The sequence below is a fragment of the Leptonychotes weddellii genome, chromosome 9, assembly GCF_054177405.1.
Source record: "Leptonychotes weddellii isolate Sample4059 chromosome 9, ASM5417740v2, whole genome shotgun sequence".
Classification (NCBI taxonomy): domain Eukaryota; kingdom Metazoa; phylum Chordata; class Mammalia; order Carnivora; family Phocidae; genus Leptonychotes; species Leptonychotes weddellii.
The window spans coordinates 76,955,645-76,973,177 of NC_138377.1; the positions used below are offsets into that span (position 1 = coordinate 76,955,645).

The 17,533-nt window shown below is 37.4% G+C and overlaps 1 protein-coding gene across 2 annotated transcripts; it reads left to right on the forward strand.

The window, feature by feature from the left end:
- The first annotated feature begins 1,051 nt into the window (after nucleotides 1–1,051).
- On the forward strand, nucleotides 1,052–17,533 carry TRIM69 (tripartite motif containing 69). 2 transcript variants are annotated; one of them, XM_081831024.1, is made up of 6 exons: nucleotides 1,052–3,763; nucleotides 4,574–4,669; nucleotides 6,303–6,536; nucleotides 7,302–7,324; nucleotides 7,407–7,531; nucleotides 16,938–17,533. In XM_081831024.1, the coding sequence occupies exons 1-6, from the start codon at nucleotides 3,440–3,442 to the stop codon at nucleotides 17,477–17,479; spliced, it is 1,344 nt and encodes a 447-aa protein (XP_081687150.1). In that variant the 5' UTR covers nucleotides 1,052–3,439; the 3' UTR covers nucleotides 17,480–17,533. The 2 variants fall into 2 exon arrangements, with proteins under 2 accessions (XP_081687150.1, XP_030884965.1); XM_031029105.1 differs by having other exon boundaries at nucleotides 3,568–3,656.

Below are 17,533 nucleotides of genomic sequence, written 5' to 3' on the forward strand. Positions count from 1 at the left end.
GCCTTGGTGAAGGAGTGGAAATGAGAGATAATAAAGAATCCTAACTATCTTGATTTGGGGTCTGAGTGAAAAATAAGAGTCTCCCTTGAGAATTTTTAACCACAGCTTGCCCTCACACAGGAGTAGGTGTAAAATTTACAATCTCCCTATGATCTAGAGACTTGAAACCAATAAAATTAACATAAAATGGTGGATGGTTGGTAGTAACTTACATCTTCAAGAAGTAAACATAAATATTCCCTGGAGGGACTCATCTTTAATCTAGGCAAAATACAAAATAGATAAATATTGAATTACACTAAAATTAAGAACTTCTGTTCATGGGAAGACACTATAATGGGAGTGAAAATATAAGCCATGTACTGAGAGATGGAAGGAGATGTTTATAACCCAAGTAACCAAAATAGGACTAGTATCAGTGTGCTTGGGTGGCTCAGTCGGTTAAGTGTTGAACTCTTGGTTTTGGCTCAGGTCATGATCTCATGGGTCATGGGATTGAGCCCTGCAGCCAGCTCCGCACTCAGCCAGGAGTCTGCTTGACTCTCTCCCTCTGTCCCCACCGCACTCTCTCTCTCTCTCAAATAAATAAATAAATAAATAAATAAATATTTAAAAAATAGGACTACTATCTGGAATATATAGAGAACTACTCTGAGTCAGTAAGGAAAAGACAACTCATTAGAAAAATGAGCAAGACTTAGACATTTCTTCTCTTAACAAAAGAGGATCCACTAACATGTGAAAAAATGTTAAACTGCATTAGTAATCTAAGAAATGCAAATTAAAGCTCTACTGAGATACAATTACACATCTGCTGGTGTGGCAAAAATTAGAAAATCTGACAACAGTAAGTGTTGATGAGGCTGTGGGATAACCAAAATTCTCCTTCTCTGCTACTGGAGTGTAAATTGCTACATTTATTTTGGCAAACAGTTTGGCATTATCTAGGAAAGGTGAAGAGATGCGTATCTCATGATCTAGCAATTCTATTTCTAGGTATAGGTTCTAGAGAAACTCTTATACATGTTCACAAAGGGACACATACAAGAATATTATTAAAAGCATTGTGTGTAGTAGTCAGAAAAATTGAAATGAATGTCTACTAACAGTAGACTGGATGCATACATTGTGGTATATGCACATAATGAAATACTATATATAATTGAAAAGGAACAGTTGCATGGCTTCTCCATGGATTAATCTTACGAACATAATGTTAAAAAAAAAGGAAAACAAGTTACAGAAAGATACATACAGTATAATTCCATTTACATAAAGTTCAAAACAGAAGAAAAAACTAAACACTGTATTAGCTAGGGATGCAATCATAGATGATGAAATAATAGAGAAAAGTATAGTAATGTTCAAGTCAAAAGGCAGAATATTGGCTATGAGAAAAAAGGAGACATACACAATTGGAAAAGAACACACAGGGGTCATCAAAGGTATTGGCAATTAGTGTTTTACTTTTTAACCTGGGTAGTAATTACAAAGTGTTGCTTTGTTATTATTATTTAAAATATATATATCAATGCTTTATATACTCTTATGTATCTATATCTCACAATAAAAAGATAATAAGAGAATATAGTTTTATACCAATACATTTATAAACTTAGGCAAAGTAAACTCCCAGAAAAATACAAATTACCATAACTGTGTCAGAAAAATATAGAAAATCTAAATGATCCCATAACTATTCAAGAAGTAAATCAGTACTTCCAGCTAATGCAAAATAAAAAAACAAAGCATCAATCCCAGAAGTTATGCTGGTGAATTTGGCCAAATACTCAAGGAACAGATAATTCTATTATTTTTACACAAACTCAGAGAAGAGAAAAAGAAGGCACACTCCCCAATTACTTTTATGCAGTTAGTATAACTTAGATAAGAAAACCAGACAAGGATGGTTTAAGAAAATAAAATTAAAAGCAATCTGAGTCATGAACATAGAGGTTGAATCCTAAATAAAATATTACCAAACTAAATCTAGTAATTCATTAGTAATACATAAAACATATATCATGATCAAGATAGGTTAGCTCCAGGAAAGAAAAGTTGGTTTAACATTAAATAACCTAGAAAAACCCTTGCATATATGTGTATACACACCAGGAAACATGTGAAAGAATGTTCATAGTAGCATTGGTTATATGGCAAAACACCAAAACAGTCCAATTGGCTATCAACAGTAAAACGAGTAAATAAATTTTCATCAATAGAATATTATATGGAAGTGAAAATGAATGACTTTCAGTTATGTGTATCAACACAGATGAATCTCAAAAGTTATGTTGAAAGCAAAACAAATCCATACACACACACACACACACACACACACTTGTATTTATATATATATGTATATATATATATATGAGCTGGAATGTTCTCAGCAACACTATTTATAAAAGCCTGAAACTGATAACTACCCAAAAGTCTTCCAACAGTAGAATGGAGAAATAAATTATGGTATATTTTCACAATGTAATACTATACAGCAATGAGGATGAATGGACTACAATTACATAGAATAATATGTAAAAATCTCACAAATTTCTTGATAAAAGAAGTCAGCAACAAAAGAATAAATAGTGCATGGTTGCATTTATATAAAATTCAAAAACAGGCAAAACTAGTGTATAGTGTTGGAAGTCAAGATAGGGGTCAACCTTGATGAGGGATAGTGACTTGAAGCAGGCATATGGGGGACTTCTGGAATGCTGGTAGTTTTCTGTTTCCGGTTCAGGGTGATGATCACACAGATGTGTTCATTTTGTGAAAAGTCATTGAGTTGTATGCATGATTCTGCATTTTTCTATATGCATGTTATTTCTGTAATGTGTTCTTAAAAAAGGAGGAGGAAAAGTCTGGATTATATTATGGTTGGTGATATTATATCACTGAGGAATCTGACTGATCTTCCAATTCTTTGTATATGACTTCTAGAAAACAAAACAAAAAAGTAATAACTAGTAGAACAGAAGTTGAAAGTAAAACTTTTAAGTAATACATGGGGAAAGTGGGTGGAAAGAAGAATGTACAACAAAAAGCACTCTTAGTTTGTGTACTCTTTCTTCTGCCTTAGCTCTCCACTGAAGTTGAAATAGTGTTGGGAGTAGAAATAACGTTTGAAAATGATGAATTTATCAGATCACTTTCAAAGAGGAGACTGGTGCTTTTACTCTGGCTGCACCTATTCACAGCTCCTTTAAGAATGGAGCCCACTCTCCTGGAGTGCTGAAATGGGTAGCAAGAAAGAGAAACTTATTTTAGTTGTTCTTTCCCAAAGGTATCTTCCAGACCCTCCTCCAACATCGACCCAGGCAACTATGGGGAAGTGCATGATCTGATCACCCAGATACCCTCTAAAGTGCAGATACAAGATATTACTAAGGAGCTACACTGCCCACTGTGTAATGATTGGTTCTGTGATCCATTGATGCTAAGCTGTGGCCACAACTTCTGCCAGGCCTGTATCCAAAACTTTTGGAAGCAGCAAGCAGAAACATTCTGTCCTGAGTGTAAGATGCTATGTCAATATAGCAACTGTACGTTCAACCTTGTACTCGAGAAGCTGGTAGAGAAGATTAAGAAGCTACCCTTACTCAAGGGCCATCCACAGTGCCCAGAGCATGGAGAGAACCTGAAACTATTCAGTAAGCCAGATGGGAAACTGATCTGCTTTCAATGCAAAGATGCTCGGTTATCTGTGGGGCAGTCTAAAGATTTCCTGCAGATCTCTGATGCTGTCCGTTTCTTCATGGTGGGTGAGCCCTAGGTCTTGAATAATGCCTTAGGAAAGCTGGGAAAAATCTTTTGTAGGGTTTCTTCTTTCTTTCAACCCCACCCCTTTATTCAGATGATTATTAGTAAGCTCAGAAAATATAACATATCTTGCAAAGTTCTTTTCTAGAGTTGCTGATTATAGGAAAGGAGCAGTGGAGTAGCTCTGGCCTACTCCCTCAATCAATCAAATATTTATTTACCTATACCCTGCCATGACAGCACTCTGCTAGATGCTGTGTAGAATATGGACGTACAAGATATTGCTCTTGTTATAAAAGTCTTGAAATTTAGTCAAGTTTAAAATGAATAAAACAACAGAAGCAAGATAGTCTACTATTGAGAGCTAGATTTTGTAATATTTGTAATTCATAAATATTTAGAATTTCAAAGAATATTAGAGAAAACTGAAATAGGGGATGTATGGTGAATGAAAGCTTGAATTGGGAAATCATTTGCATTTGAATGGGCAGAAGAAAGAAATGAGTATCCTAAATGATAACAATGTAAGTAAAAGTATAGTTAGTGAGAACAGTATAACTAGAGTAAAAAATGTAATCTTCTCCAAACCCCTGTAGTAAGCCAATAAGAGCATAAAACTAAGTTTTTCTGCTGCTTTTTATTTTCTTTACAATTCTTAGAAGAGACAGGAATTATGACTTAAGGGAAATGAAAGACTTGCAGCAATAGCTCACTTTTTTTTCCTCACACCCTGGGGCTTTAGGAGAGATAGACCTATGGTCCTTCATCTCCCAAGTTAGTGTGGGTTAATTCTGTGTGGTATCCCCAGAAGGAGCTCACCACCCATCAAGGTCAACTGGAGGCAACCCTGAAGGAACTTCAGTCCCTGAAGAATATGCAGAAAGATGCTATAGCTGCTTACAAGGTGAGAAGCAGGGTAGAGGGGTTATGAGATAGAACTGAAACACCTTCCTTGTAACTTCAGCTATATGAGTAGAAAGGTGCCTGTACGTGTATTATGAATATACTAAGTGGCACCTGGGCTACAGAATTAGAAAATAGACACTGAAGGGTGGAAAGAAATATAGCAGGGAAATAAGTTCTCAATGGTTGATCAACAGAGAGAGCAGACTGACCTTTCCTGTTACAGGCTGATGCTTCTGATGGCTCAATCACTAGGTGATTGATCTGAGGTTGAGATCTGTCTGATCTTTCCCTTTATATATGGCAAAATAAGGGATTTATCAGAAAAATCCACTAAAGATTGTTATGTCCAAAGAAATACATTTCTTTTCTTTGGGTTTATAACCAGGCTACCTCTGATTGAAGGTCTCTTGGATTGCTGGTTTTTTACCATCCAATTTGATCTTTCCTAGCTTCCCCCAAACTAAATAAACTATTGCCTAGAGCCTCACAGGAGCTCTAGGAGAACATTAATAGTCAGAAACTTGGCAAAGCAGTCCCTAAGTTATGGGGCTAAATTGGGGGTTCTATTTCTTCACTAATTATTCTATGGAGGAGAATCTTCTCTGGCTCTTGGCATCTGGAAGAAGAAATATGTACAATGAGGGAAAGAAGAAGGATAGATGGAAATAATGATGTCTCCAGAGAATGTTGTTTCTGTTGTAAGAGTTTCCAGTTCAGCTATTACAGTCAACATTCATTCACTCAAAAATTATTTATTGAGTGGTAAGGTATTACACTAGATACCATATTACACTAGGGTGGGAGACAGATTAATGGGACTAAGTAATCCCATTAATAGCAATAAAATGACAACTGTGATAATTAGTATAAATGAAAATAAAGGGTACCACGAGAACATATACATGAAGAACTAATCTAGGCTGAGACCCAGGAATTGTTGCAATAGAAGTACCTGAGTAAATGAGCATAAGAAGTTAGTTTTGGTGAAATTGCTGGGGATGATAAAGTCCTGGGTGATTAAGAGAATGAGCAGATAAAGGTGGAGATCACTAGAAATGAGGAGGATAAGGATCTGAGAAGCCTGGATGTCAGAAGGATGTTGCAGTACCTTAAGAAAGGGGTATAGCAGTTATCAATTTCAGTGCTTCAGACATTGTCCATCTCCTGTTTCTTCTATATTGTCCTGGCAGTGGAAGTGGCATCCCCCCAGCTCTGATTTCTAGATAAGAATAGTTCTTTCAGCCTCCTTATGGCCCCAGTTTAACAGCATCACTTGGTAGACATCACTTCTGGGTAGGAGGGTACTATCATTCATTCTAGAATGTTTAATTAACCCCACAGCCTTATTTAATATGGCATTGGTTACCACCCCCAGTACTGCAATAGGTACCTAGAGACCACTTTTGACTATTTCATTCCTGAACTATTATTAAACTAACTGAGAAAAACAAAGTAAGTCTCCCAAAGGACTCCTACTATTTAATATAGTTGAGTGATAATACTCAAGAGCCATTTTAATGCATCTTCCTGTTATGGTATTTCCCAAATTGTATGAGTACTGGTGGTGTGGACCCCCATCCCCAAGTGCTAGTCTCAGTAATTACCATGGTGATGATCATGGAGGTTTCCAGGAAAACAAGCTACATCTGCAGCAACACATCTCCTTGGAGTTTCTAAAGCTACATCAGTTCCTGCACGGCAAAGAAAAGAACATTTTAAATGAGCTCCGAGAAGAGGGGAAAGCCTTGAATGAGGAGATGGAGCTGAATCTGAACCAGCTTCAGGAACAGTGTCTCCTAGCCAAGGAGATGTTGGTGAGCATCCAGGCACGGATGGAACAGCAGAATCCCTTCGACTTTCTCAAAGTGAGACTCCCTATCAACATAATTATGGGTATACTAGTTGGGGGAAGAGGGTTAGAAAGATGTAGAAGCAGCTTTTCCCCACCAGGAGGGGGAAAAAACCCACTGTAGTGCTCTTTAGATTCTCTGGGAGAAAAGCAGAAGGCTACTTTTGCCTTACACCCAATAGGAAGCTTTATTTTCACCCTCCTAAAAAAGATAATGCCATTAATAATGGTATCTATTAATATTTTTATATTTATTCATGAAGAACTTTGAAGGTTTATTTCTCAAAAATAAGAATGTTGCAACCTGATTTGTATCTTAGGCTGGCTTTCAATTGACCTATTTGAAAGGTGTTTGCCAGTCTTTACTACCTGAAGCTTGACCTCTAAAGTGTCATTGATTATCACCTCAACAATCAGAAGTTTACTGAGCCAGAGTAAGGAAAAGTGGCTTTGGGACTGGAAGACCTATAGTGGTTTTCTATTGAAACCATGTAGCAGTATAGGCAGAAATGACCTAACTATTAATTTCTCTTTTTCCATGTAAAAGGGAACTCTAGAAAATCAGAATAAGATAAAGCCAGTTTGTCCTGGGTTAGATGAAGGATACCTGACCAGAAAAGGCATATGGAGGATGGGAAGAGTTGGTGGTGATGGAATGGGGACATCTGCACAGGATCCCAGTATTTATGGTCAAATTCTGGTGGTGGCCAGTATCACCAAAGAAATTTCTGGTGTTGATAAGCAGGCATCTAACTTCTTTATTACTCCTTTCCTCTTCTAGGATATCTCATCTCTCTTGGATAGGTAAGTGTTTCTGTATGGTATTAATATCTTTCCTTCAGTCCCTGGAGGATGTCTAAGAATAAATGATTTATGTCCCCTTCAGCTTGGAACAAGGAATGAAGGTGCTGATGCCCAGAGAGCTTATCTCCAGAAAGCTGAACCCAGGCCTGTACAAAGGTCCCATCCAATACATGATGTGGAGGGAAATGCAGTCTTCTCTCTCTCCAGGTATCAATGGGTAGTGGTTATTGGTTCCTGGGTCTCCCAGGAATCTATGTTCTTCTGTGGGACCTCTTCTGTGGCCCTAATTAGTACTATAGAGTTTGGGATGGGGGAAGGGTGGAGTTTAGCCAAAAGAAGACTACGGTATGACTTCAGTCAGTATGACTGAATTTCTTCTGGTACCATGACCTAAGAATTTATGACTTTTCACTGGTAACTAGTCTGATGTGAGAATTACTTCTCAGCCTTTGTTTCATTGTTCTATCAAATGTGACAACCAGTTATTTTATCCTGTTTTTATAAATCAGTTATATAAATCCCTGGGCTTCTCTGTCCTGAACGAGGAGGTTACTGTACATACTCTTGTATATAATAGAGTCTTTATAGATCCTCTTGTGTTTGGTGTTCATAATGTAGAGTATAACTTTTTAGGAGACTGTTTAGAGATCTTCAGTGCTTCAAAAGAAAACCAATAATTTCAATAGATGTGCCGAATAAGGACACAAGTTTTTGTTTATCCTGCAGATACCAAGGGACTGAGCAGGAGAAAAGAACACAAATGACAATTTAAGAACATAAAATAAAGTTCTAAATAATATTTATTTATTTTTTTAAAGATTTTATTTATTTATTTGACAGAGAGAGAGACAGCAAGAGAGGGAACACAAGCAGGGGGAGCGGGAGAGGGAGAAGCAGGCTTCCCGCTGAGCAGAGAGCCCGATGCGGCGGGGCGCGATCCCAAGAACCCTGGGATCATGACCTGAGCCGAAGGCAGATGCTTAACGACTGAGCCACCCAGGCGCCCCATCTAAATAATATTTATAAAATAAACTTTTAAATAAAGTTTTTTAATATATTTTTTAATTCACATAGAATCATTATTACTATTGTTTGTAGTTACTGATTTAATGAAAATCAAATTTGTTCCTGTTAACAAATATTCCAAGTAATTGACATTGAAAACACAGTTTTGCTGAGGTTTAATTAACATAGAATAAAATATGCCAATTTTAAGTGTACAATTTGATGAGTTTTGACAAATGTATCAACTTCTGTAAACATCTCTAAACGTTTCTATCACCCCCAGAACTCCTGCATATCCCTTTGTAGTCAGTTCCTTCACTCTCTCCCTAGCCCCTAACACTCACAGATCTGCTTTATTTCACTTCAGTTTTCTAAACTCTCAAATAAATGGAATCATACATTATGTAATCTTTTGTGTCCAGCTTTTTTCACTTAGCATAATGCTTTTTGAGATCTACTTATGTTGTTGCATATATCAATCATCATGTTTTATGGATACATCACAGCACAGTGAATCTTTTTCCATCATCTTATTTTTAACTTATTAGTGTTTTTATATTTTAAGTGCACTTTATGTAGCTAGCATGTAAAGCCTGGTGTTTTTTTAATCCAATCTGACAATCCCTTAATTAATTGAGGTGTTTTGACCACTGACATTTAATGTTATTATCAATATGATTCGTTTTGACCACTGACATTTAATGTTATTATCAATATGATTGGGTTTAAATCTAGCACCTTGGTATTTGTTTTTACTCATACCATCTGTCCTAGTTGAGGTAGTGTTTGTCAGGTTTCCCACTATAAAGTTACTCCCTCACCCCTTTACACTTTGGAAGGAAGTCATTATGCACAGCCCACACTTAAGGAGTGTGGAGTATCTACATAAATTATTTGGAATTCTTCTGCATGGGAGATTTGTTTCTTCTGGCTGGTAATTTTTTATTGAATGCCATAGATGATCAATTTTACATTGCTGTTCACTGGATCTTGTTGTAATCCTTTAAGTTCTAACTTTGGCATGTAGTTAAATAACCCTTTTCCTTTTGACCACTTCCTTTAAGCTTTGTTGAGGTGTTTAAGTTTTGCTAGAGTGGTTCAAGAGCAGTCTTTAATCTAGGGCTAACTTAGCCCATTTCCTAATGTAATACCTTTCTGAGTACTCTGCCTGATGTTCCACATATTACAACATTTTCCCATTATGGCTGGCAGGATTGAAAACTATTGCCAGACTTGTGTGAGCTCTAGAAATTGTTCAGCCGACTGCTTTCTAGAGATTCTTTCACTGGCCCTAATTAGTTTCACTGCACATCAGTACAGCCTTAAGGGAATCCCTTTGTAGATATTTGAAAATCTTTGTATAGCTCCCTCTTCTGTGTTACTCTGCAAATTCTAGCAGTGTTCAGATCACATTAAGTTTTTCTTCTTGTATTCTTCACCCTGTAAAATCAAAGTTCACTTCTAGCAATCATTTAAAGCACAAACTGATTTTTCTTTATTTTTGGTATAAGTCTACATCTAAGAAAATCAAATGAGATTCATTTAATCTATGGCCATTTTACTAATAATGTAACTTTGGTCAAACCTTGGTAAATTATACTTCATACTTTTATTTCTAGATCTTTGTTTATTCTTTAGGCTCATATTTTCTCCATTCCTGCCTTATAATAGAAGTTATTGATTCAGGGTAGAGGCTGGTTCTTTTTTAATAAATGGCCTGATAGTGAATATTTTAGGTTTTGTGGGTTGTATGTTTCCACAAAACTTAACTACTTAACTGTCATTGCAGTGAAATGGCAACCATATACAATGTGTAAATGAATGGCTGTTAATGTGTTCAATTTTCAATTAACATTTTCAATACAAATTTATTTACAAAACAGGCATCAGGCCACATTTGGCCTGCTGGTTGTAGTTTTATCAATTCCAGTGTAGGAAATAATTCAATTTTTTTTTGTTAAGATTTTTATTTATTTATTTGACAGAGAGACACAGCGAGAGAGGGAACACAAGCAGGGGGAGACGGAGAAGCAGGTTTCCCGCTGAGCAGGGAGCCCGACGCTGGGCTCGATCCCAGGACCCTGGGATCATGACCTGAGCCGAAGGCAGACGCTTAATGACTGAGCCACCCAGGCGCCCCAGAAATAATTCAATTTAAAACTCTTTAATATATTTCTTTTAGTCGTGTATCAGTAAAATATTACCGAAGTTCATTCATTCATTCAACACACTCTTATAGAGAGCCTACTATGTGCTAAGCACTAAGTTGGATTCAATGGATATAGAAATAAAAGACACAGTTTCTGTTCTCAGGACAAAGAGGCTAAGAGACCAAAGTAGAGTCTATACCAGCTACCTAGGTGAAAAGTTATTAAGAGCTAAGCCAAAGGCATAGGAACACGAATGGAAAATAAAGAATAGATTCTAGAGACAGAATTTCAGAAGCTGAAATATACTGGACAGGAATTGGTAGTAGGGGATAGAGAAAGGTAATGTCAAGGATAGAGCTATAGGAGATACAGATTTTGGAGGGGGTTGAGGAGTTCAATTTTGACCATGTTGTGTTGAAGGACCTATAGGAAAACTAAGTGAATATATTCAAATGGGTAACTATTCTAACAAGCTCAGAAGAGAGGCCAGGGCTGGAATAATCAGAATGATGGGGTGGCTGAAGCTATTGTTGTAAATGAGATTTCCCAAGAAAAGTGAGAACATACAGTTAAGGAGGGAGCATCTTATATAAAAATAAAAAAAGGGCAATGAAGCCTCCCAAAAAGATTGAGGAATTTTGGCAAAAGAGGTAAGAGGAAGACCAGGAAACAAAGTTGACACAGAATCTAAGGAGAGACAGTGTCAAAAAGAAGGGAGCAGTCACTCATGCCAAACGGGAAGACCAATTTAGAAAATGATTGGAGGGGTACCTGGGTGGCTCAGTTGGTTAAGCATCCAACTCTTGATTTTAGTTCAGGTCATGATCTCAGGGTTGTAAGATCAAGCTCTGCATTTGGGTTCCACGCTGGGTGTGGAGCCTGCTTAAGATTCTCTCTCTCCCTCTCCCATTTTACCCTCCGACCCCCCACCATCTCTCTCCCGCTCTAAGAAAAAAGAAAAAAGAAAAAAAAAAGAAAATGATTGGAAAGAGATATTTTTAACAGGAATTGGGACTTTGGTAAGGGCAATTTTATTTTTTTATTCAAGATAATTAATGTATCGTGTGTTGTATTAGTTTCAGGTATACAATAAAATGATTCAATGATTCATATATTTCTCAGTGCTAATTAAGATAAGTGTACTCTTAATCCCCTTTATCTATTTCACTCATTCTCCCACTCATCCCCCCCTGGCAACAACCAGTTTGTTCTCTGTATTTAAGAGTCTGTTTTCTTGGGATACCTGGTTGGCTCAGTCGGTGGAGCATGCAACTCTTGATCTCAGGGTTGTGAGTTCAAGCCCCCCATGTTGGGTGTAAAGATTACTTAAAAATAAAATCTTTTTTTTAAAAAAAAAGGTTTTCTGGTCTCTTTTTTCTTTGTTCATTTGTTTTGTTTCTTAAATTCCACATATGGGTGAAATCATATGGTATGTTTTTCTCTGACTTATTTCATTTGGCATTACATCCTCTAGATCCATCCATGTTGTTGCAAATGGCAAGATTTTGTTCTTTATGGCTGAGTAATATCCCACTGTATATATACCACCTCTTTTTTTATCCATTCATCAACCAATGGACACTTAGGTTGGTTCCATATCTTGGCTATTGTAAATAATGCTGCAATAAACAGGGGTGTACATATCTTTTCAAATTAGTGTTTTCATATTCTTTGGGTAAATACCCAGTAGTGGAGTTACTGGATCATATGGTAATTCTATTTTTAATTTTTTGAGGAGACAACATACTGTTTTCTATAGTGGCTGCACCAATTTGCATTCCCACCAACAGTACACGAGAGTTCCATTTTCTCCACATCTTCCAACACTTGTTATTTCTCAGGTTATTGATTCTAGCCATTCTGACAGGTGTAAGGTGGTCTTAATTTGCATTTCTCTGAGGCTTAATGATGTTGAGCATCTTTTCACGTGTCTGTTGGCCATCTGTATGTCTTCTTTGGAAAAATGTCTATTCAGGTCCTCTGCCCATTTTTTAAATTGGATTATTTGTTTTTTTGTTGTTGTCTAAGTTCTTTATATATTTTGGAAATTAACCCCTTAGAGGATATATCATTTGCAAATATCTTTTCCTATTCAGTTGTATAAGTTGTATAAATTCTTAATATACTTTGGCTGCTAGGATTATGAGTGTACTGGTATGTGTGGGGCAATTTTAAAAGAGTGGAATGTGTAGAAGTTATATTATGAAGGGTTCAGGAGTGATTTGGAATGAAGCAGTAGTGAAGTGAATAGATCACTCACTAGAGAAGCTTCACTAAAAGGGAAGATGTGAATGTGGCAACAAAGTCAAAAGAAGACTTTTAAAAACATTTTATTTATTTTAAGTAATCTCTACACCCAACGTGGGGCTCAAATCCATGACCTCCACATCAAGAATCACATGCTCTTCCAACTGAGCCAGCCAGGCACTCCAAAAGAGAACTTTTTAAAACACAGTGAAGGAAAACAGCCTATAGAAAGGCAGAAACCAATGGTATAAGACAGGGGATAACTGATGTAAGTAGGGAAGAGCGAGTGAGATCTAGCAGAGAGAAGTATTGACTTTCCTCGGTTTCCTCTGAAAATGTAGAGGAGATAAAATGGTAGAGGCAAACAATTTTATCAGATGGAACTTGCAGAATGAGTGGGAAGAAATGAGGGATTCCTATAAGATGTACTATAGTCTCTTTGTGAAGCAGGAGGTGAAGTCATCTGCCTGGCAATAAGGAAGGAGGTGATGGAACAGAAGTTTGAGGAGGGAACTGCAGGTCTGAAATTGCTGTTGTGAGGAACTGGAGAGGGTCTGATTGGGAAATGCAGGAGTTCTAGGCAGTGCTGATGGTCAAGCACAGAGTGGAAATAATGAATCTGCAGTAATATCTACATGTATAATTTTGTGATTTTCCTCCTGCAATGGTCAGGAATTAGCATGTGAATTTTGATAGCTAGATAGATCCAGGGTTGGAGAGTTGCATGGCAGATGCTGCAGATACAAGGATAAAAGTGATAAGGTTATTGGCAATAAAACTGCCAATGCTAAGTGGTTTAGGGAAGGATTTTAAGCCAGGAAGCAGCCAGATTAGGATAATAAGGAGAAATAAGGGACCAGAGTTGTTAATGAAGTCAAGTAATGGTTGTAGGAGAGATGAGAGTGAGAAAGTAAAATGTAAGAGAATGGGATATCTGAGTTTAAGATTTTAGAAAATGAATAGTTCCCAATGACTACAAGGTCCAGAATGTGGTCATTAATATGGACAGCTGAAATGTAATGGAGTCAAAAGTCACTAGCAGTAAAATCAAGAAAGCAAGAATGGAAAAATGGCTATATCCAAAAGACAGTGAAATCACTTGGGATGATGGGCTGGAGTTGGGGTAGTGGAGTAAAGTGAACGCAAAGTACAGAGAGTATAATGAGGAAGTCTGTACATAGTAACATCAAATAGAGATAGAGGATAATATGAGACGGAATGACAAGAGCCTCAAAAGAAGAGTGATTTTTACATGAGGATAAGGATTTGAGTAGGGGTCTAGAAATGGCAGTGGTGGCTCCTGGATCTCTGGCTCTGAATTTAGAAAATGGTCTTATGAACTTTTCAAGTTGTATTTTTTGGAGAACAACCAGTCAGACTTCTGTTACAGTAAGATGGTGATGAGAGAATTCTGTAAAGCGAGGGTGCAGGAGAGTTATTTAGGGAGGGAGTTCTAAAGGGCAGAGTGGAAAGGGATGGGTGGGAGCAGTGGGAGGATGGGTGAAGGTAGAGGAAGCAAAGAACAGAATAATGGGGATAAGAGTACATAAGAAGATAAATCATTGGAAGGGTCTACATTATGGGTTTTGGCCAAGGAGAACAGGAATATGAGGCATGGTGGAATTAGTTGGGTGTCAAGGATTCAGATGGAACTCTAAAGTTCATTTATTTATTTAATAAATAGTTACTTGAATGCCTATGAACAATTCCAAATTTTGAAGGTATGTGAGGAAACAAAACAGATAAAGTCCCCACCCTCCCAGAGATTACATTCTAGTGGAGGAAATGGATAATGAAACAGTAAATAATTTCACATAGTGATAACCACTGTCAAGCAGATCAAGCAAGGTACATTCAGTAAGTAAGTATTCATGAGAAAAAATAAAGTAGGAAAAGGGTACAAATAGTGATGGATAGATGAACATGCTATTTTTGATATTAGCCAGAAAAAAGTCTTTGAGGAGTTAACTCCCCCCTCCCTATGTTTTACTATGGACATTGCCAAACATACAGAAAAGTTTAAGGAATTTTATAGTGAACACTGCTATACCTACCCAGATTCTATCACTAACCTCTCACTGAACTTGCATGAAGAAAGGCTGGAATAATATAAAGGAGGGAACCATATGGGGAAAGAGTGTTTGAGGACAATGAAAGAAACAGTAAAGGCCCTAAATTCTGAATGAATTTGGTACATTCAAGAAACAGCCAAAAGGTAAAAGTGATTGGATCAAAGTAAGTAAGGGAGGTATGTGTTAGGAGATAAGGTCACAGAGGTAGGTAAATCATGTAGGTCCTGTTTGCTCTGTAAGGACTCCAGATTTTATCTTGGGTGTGATGGAAAGCATAAGAGTGTGCTGAGTAGAACTGGATGATCTCATTCATATGGCAGAATAGGATGCAGATGGGCAAGAGTAGAAACAGAACAGTTAAAAAGCTATTGCAATAGTTCCAGGCCAGCAGTATTTGTGAAAGTTATCTATCTGTATTCTGAGTAGGCTCAGAATATATTTTAAAGGTGGAGTTGACAGAATTTACTGTTGGACCGAATATGGTATGAAAAGAAAAGAGGGGAGGCAAAGCGGACTTCTAGGAATCTTTGGAGCCAGGGCAGGCTGAATTAGCTGGAGGTATGAGAGGCTTGGTGACAACAGCAGACTGGGGTTCTAAAAACGTTGGTGAGGAGTCGGACATATCCAAAGAAATCCCAGTCCTCACCTTGGAAAGAGCAACAACCCAAGGCAAATGGGGATATGTGAGGGAGGGAAGATTCAGCCTGTATGAAAAAAGTCAGGATTCTACAAAGTCTTTTATTAGAAGAGAATTCCTTGGGATGATAAAAAAGACTCTGGATTCTCTGGGAAGAGAAAGTTGGACTGGACTGATCTCACTTCCAAGGATAAATAAATTCATTAACAACAAATATATACATATATGTATCTGTGTCCCTTACGTGAACACATAGTTTTTTTGTTTCCTTTATCAAATTTTGTGCCAAGGTTTGCTTACCTTACACCTAAAATTTGTGTTATCTCCTTGCTGATATGCTTCCAACATCTCTTCATTTAGAAATTTTTTACACTGCTGCCCACTTACTTGTCTAAACCAGTGCTAGACAAATAACCAGTGATGAAGAACCAGTTTTTAAAATCTCAACCTGTCATGGACTGATATATTTGTGGAAGACAATATAAACTAATTACCCAAAAAAGTAGAATTAAAAAATATTACAAAGTGCAAGCCCAGTTGTTTAATTATTAGATCAACTGACATAAAATTACTCTATCAGATTGCTATGAAACTTTCTAAGAGCAGGGCACCTGGGTGGCTCTCAGTAGATTAAGTGTTTGATTCTTGGTTTCGGATCAGGTCATGATCTCAGGGTCATGGGATCCAGCCCCAGGTTGGGCTCCTCACTCAGCAGGGAGTCTGATGGAGATTCTCTCCTTCTGCCCCTCCTCACTCACTGTCTCTCTAAAATAAGTAAATAAATCTGAAGGAAGGAAGGAAGGAAGGAAGGAAGGAAGGAAGGAAGGAAGGAAGGAAGGAAGGAAGGAAGGAAGGAAGGAAGGAAAGAAAAGATTCTAAGAGCTTACTCTTAATTTCTGTACTATTTTGTCCCAGATTGGTAACCACACATTCTGATTAGCAGTGGCATAAACCACACCACATCTCAAAAGTCCCATTATCTATTAAACCAAATATAAATTTCTCACCATTGTCTTCTAAACCCTCTCAGTTAGCTCAGACTTACCTGCCTCTAATAGGCAAGCCTTTACCTTCCCTCTCACTATTTTTAACCCATTCCTTTTTGCCTCTGTTTACCCAATGCATCCTGAATACATTTCATAACTGAAATACTTATTGTCTTTAAAAGGTTTTCCAAGGACAAACTTACCTAATCTTTATGCCTTCGGCATTTGCATTTTCTTAAATTTATTAGTACAGATTGATATTATTTGTATTGTTTTCTTTGTTGGAGCATAAATTGCTCCAACAAAGAGTAAAGTCAGATTTGTACCACAAATTAAAAAATGTCTAGAATATAGCCACATGGGTATAAAACAATAAAAAGTATATAAGTAATTACTTGTCTAAGAGTATATATGCATGGGAAGATTAAGTACTGATGTCTGTGTAAATACTGTCTTTTATTACGGGAATTTGCATTCATCCCTTTTCTTCCATGCCCTGCTGTCTTTTCTTACTAGGCCTATCTTCATTAACTCTGGACCCTAAAACAGCTCACCCAAATCTGATGCTCTCCAAAAATCGAACCAGTGTGTGGCATGGTGACATTAAGCAGGTAATGCCTGATGATCCAGAGAGGTTTGACTCAAGTGTGGCTGTGCTGGGCTCAAAAGGCTTCACATCTGGAAAGTGGTACTGGGAAGTAGAAGTAGCAAAGAAGACAAAATGGACAGTTGGAGTCGTCAGAGAATCCATCATTCGGAAGGGCAGCTGTCCTCTAACTCCTGAGCAAGGATTCTGGCTTTTAAGACTAAGGAACCAAAGTGACCTAAAGGCTCTGGATTTGCCATCTTGCAGCCTGAAACTGACTAACAACCTCAACAAGGTGGGCGTATACCTTGATTATGAAGGAGGGCAGGTGTCCTTCTACAATGCTAAAACCATGACCCACATTTACACCTTCACTAGCACTTTCATGGAGAAACTTTATCCCTACTTCTGCCCTTGCCTTAATGATGGTGGAGAGAATAAAGAACCCTTGCATATCTTACATCCACAGTAATTAGTCGTGCTATTGTGTAAATTCAGAGTGTTATTAAAGAGGTATTAAAATAGT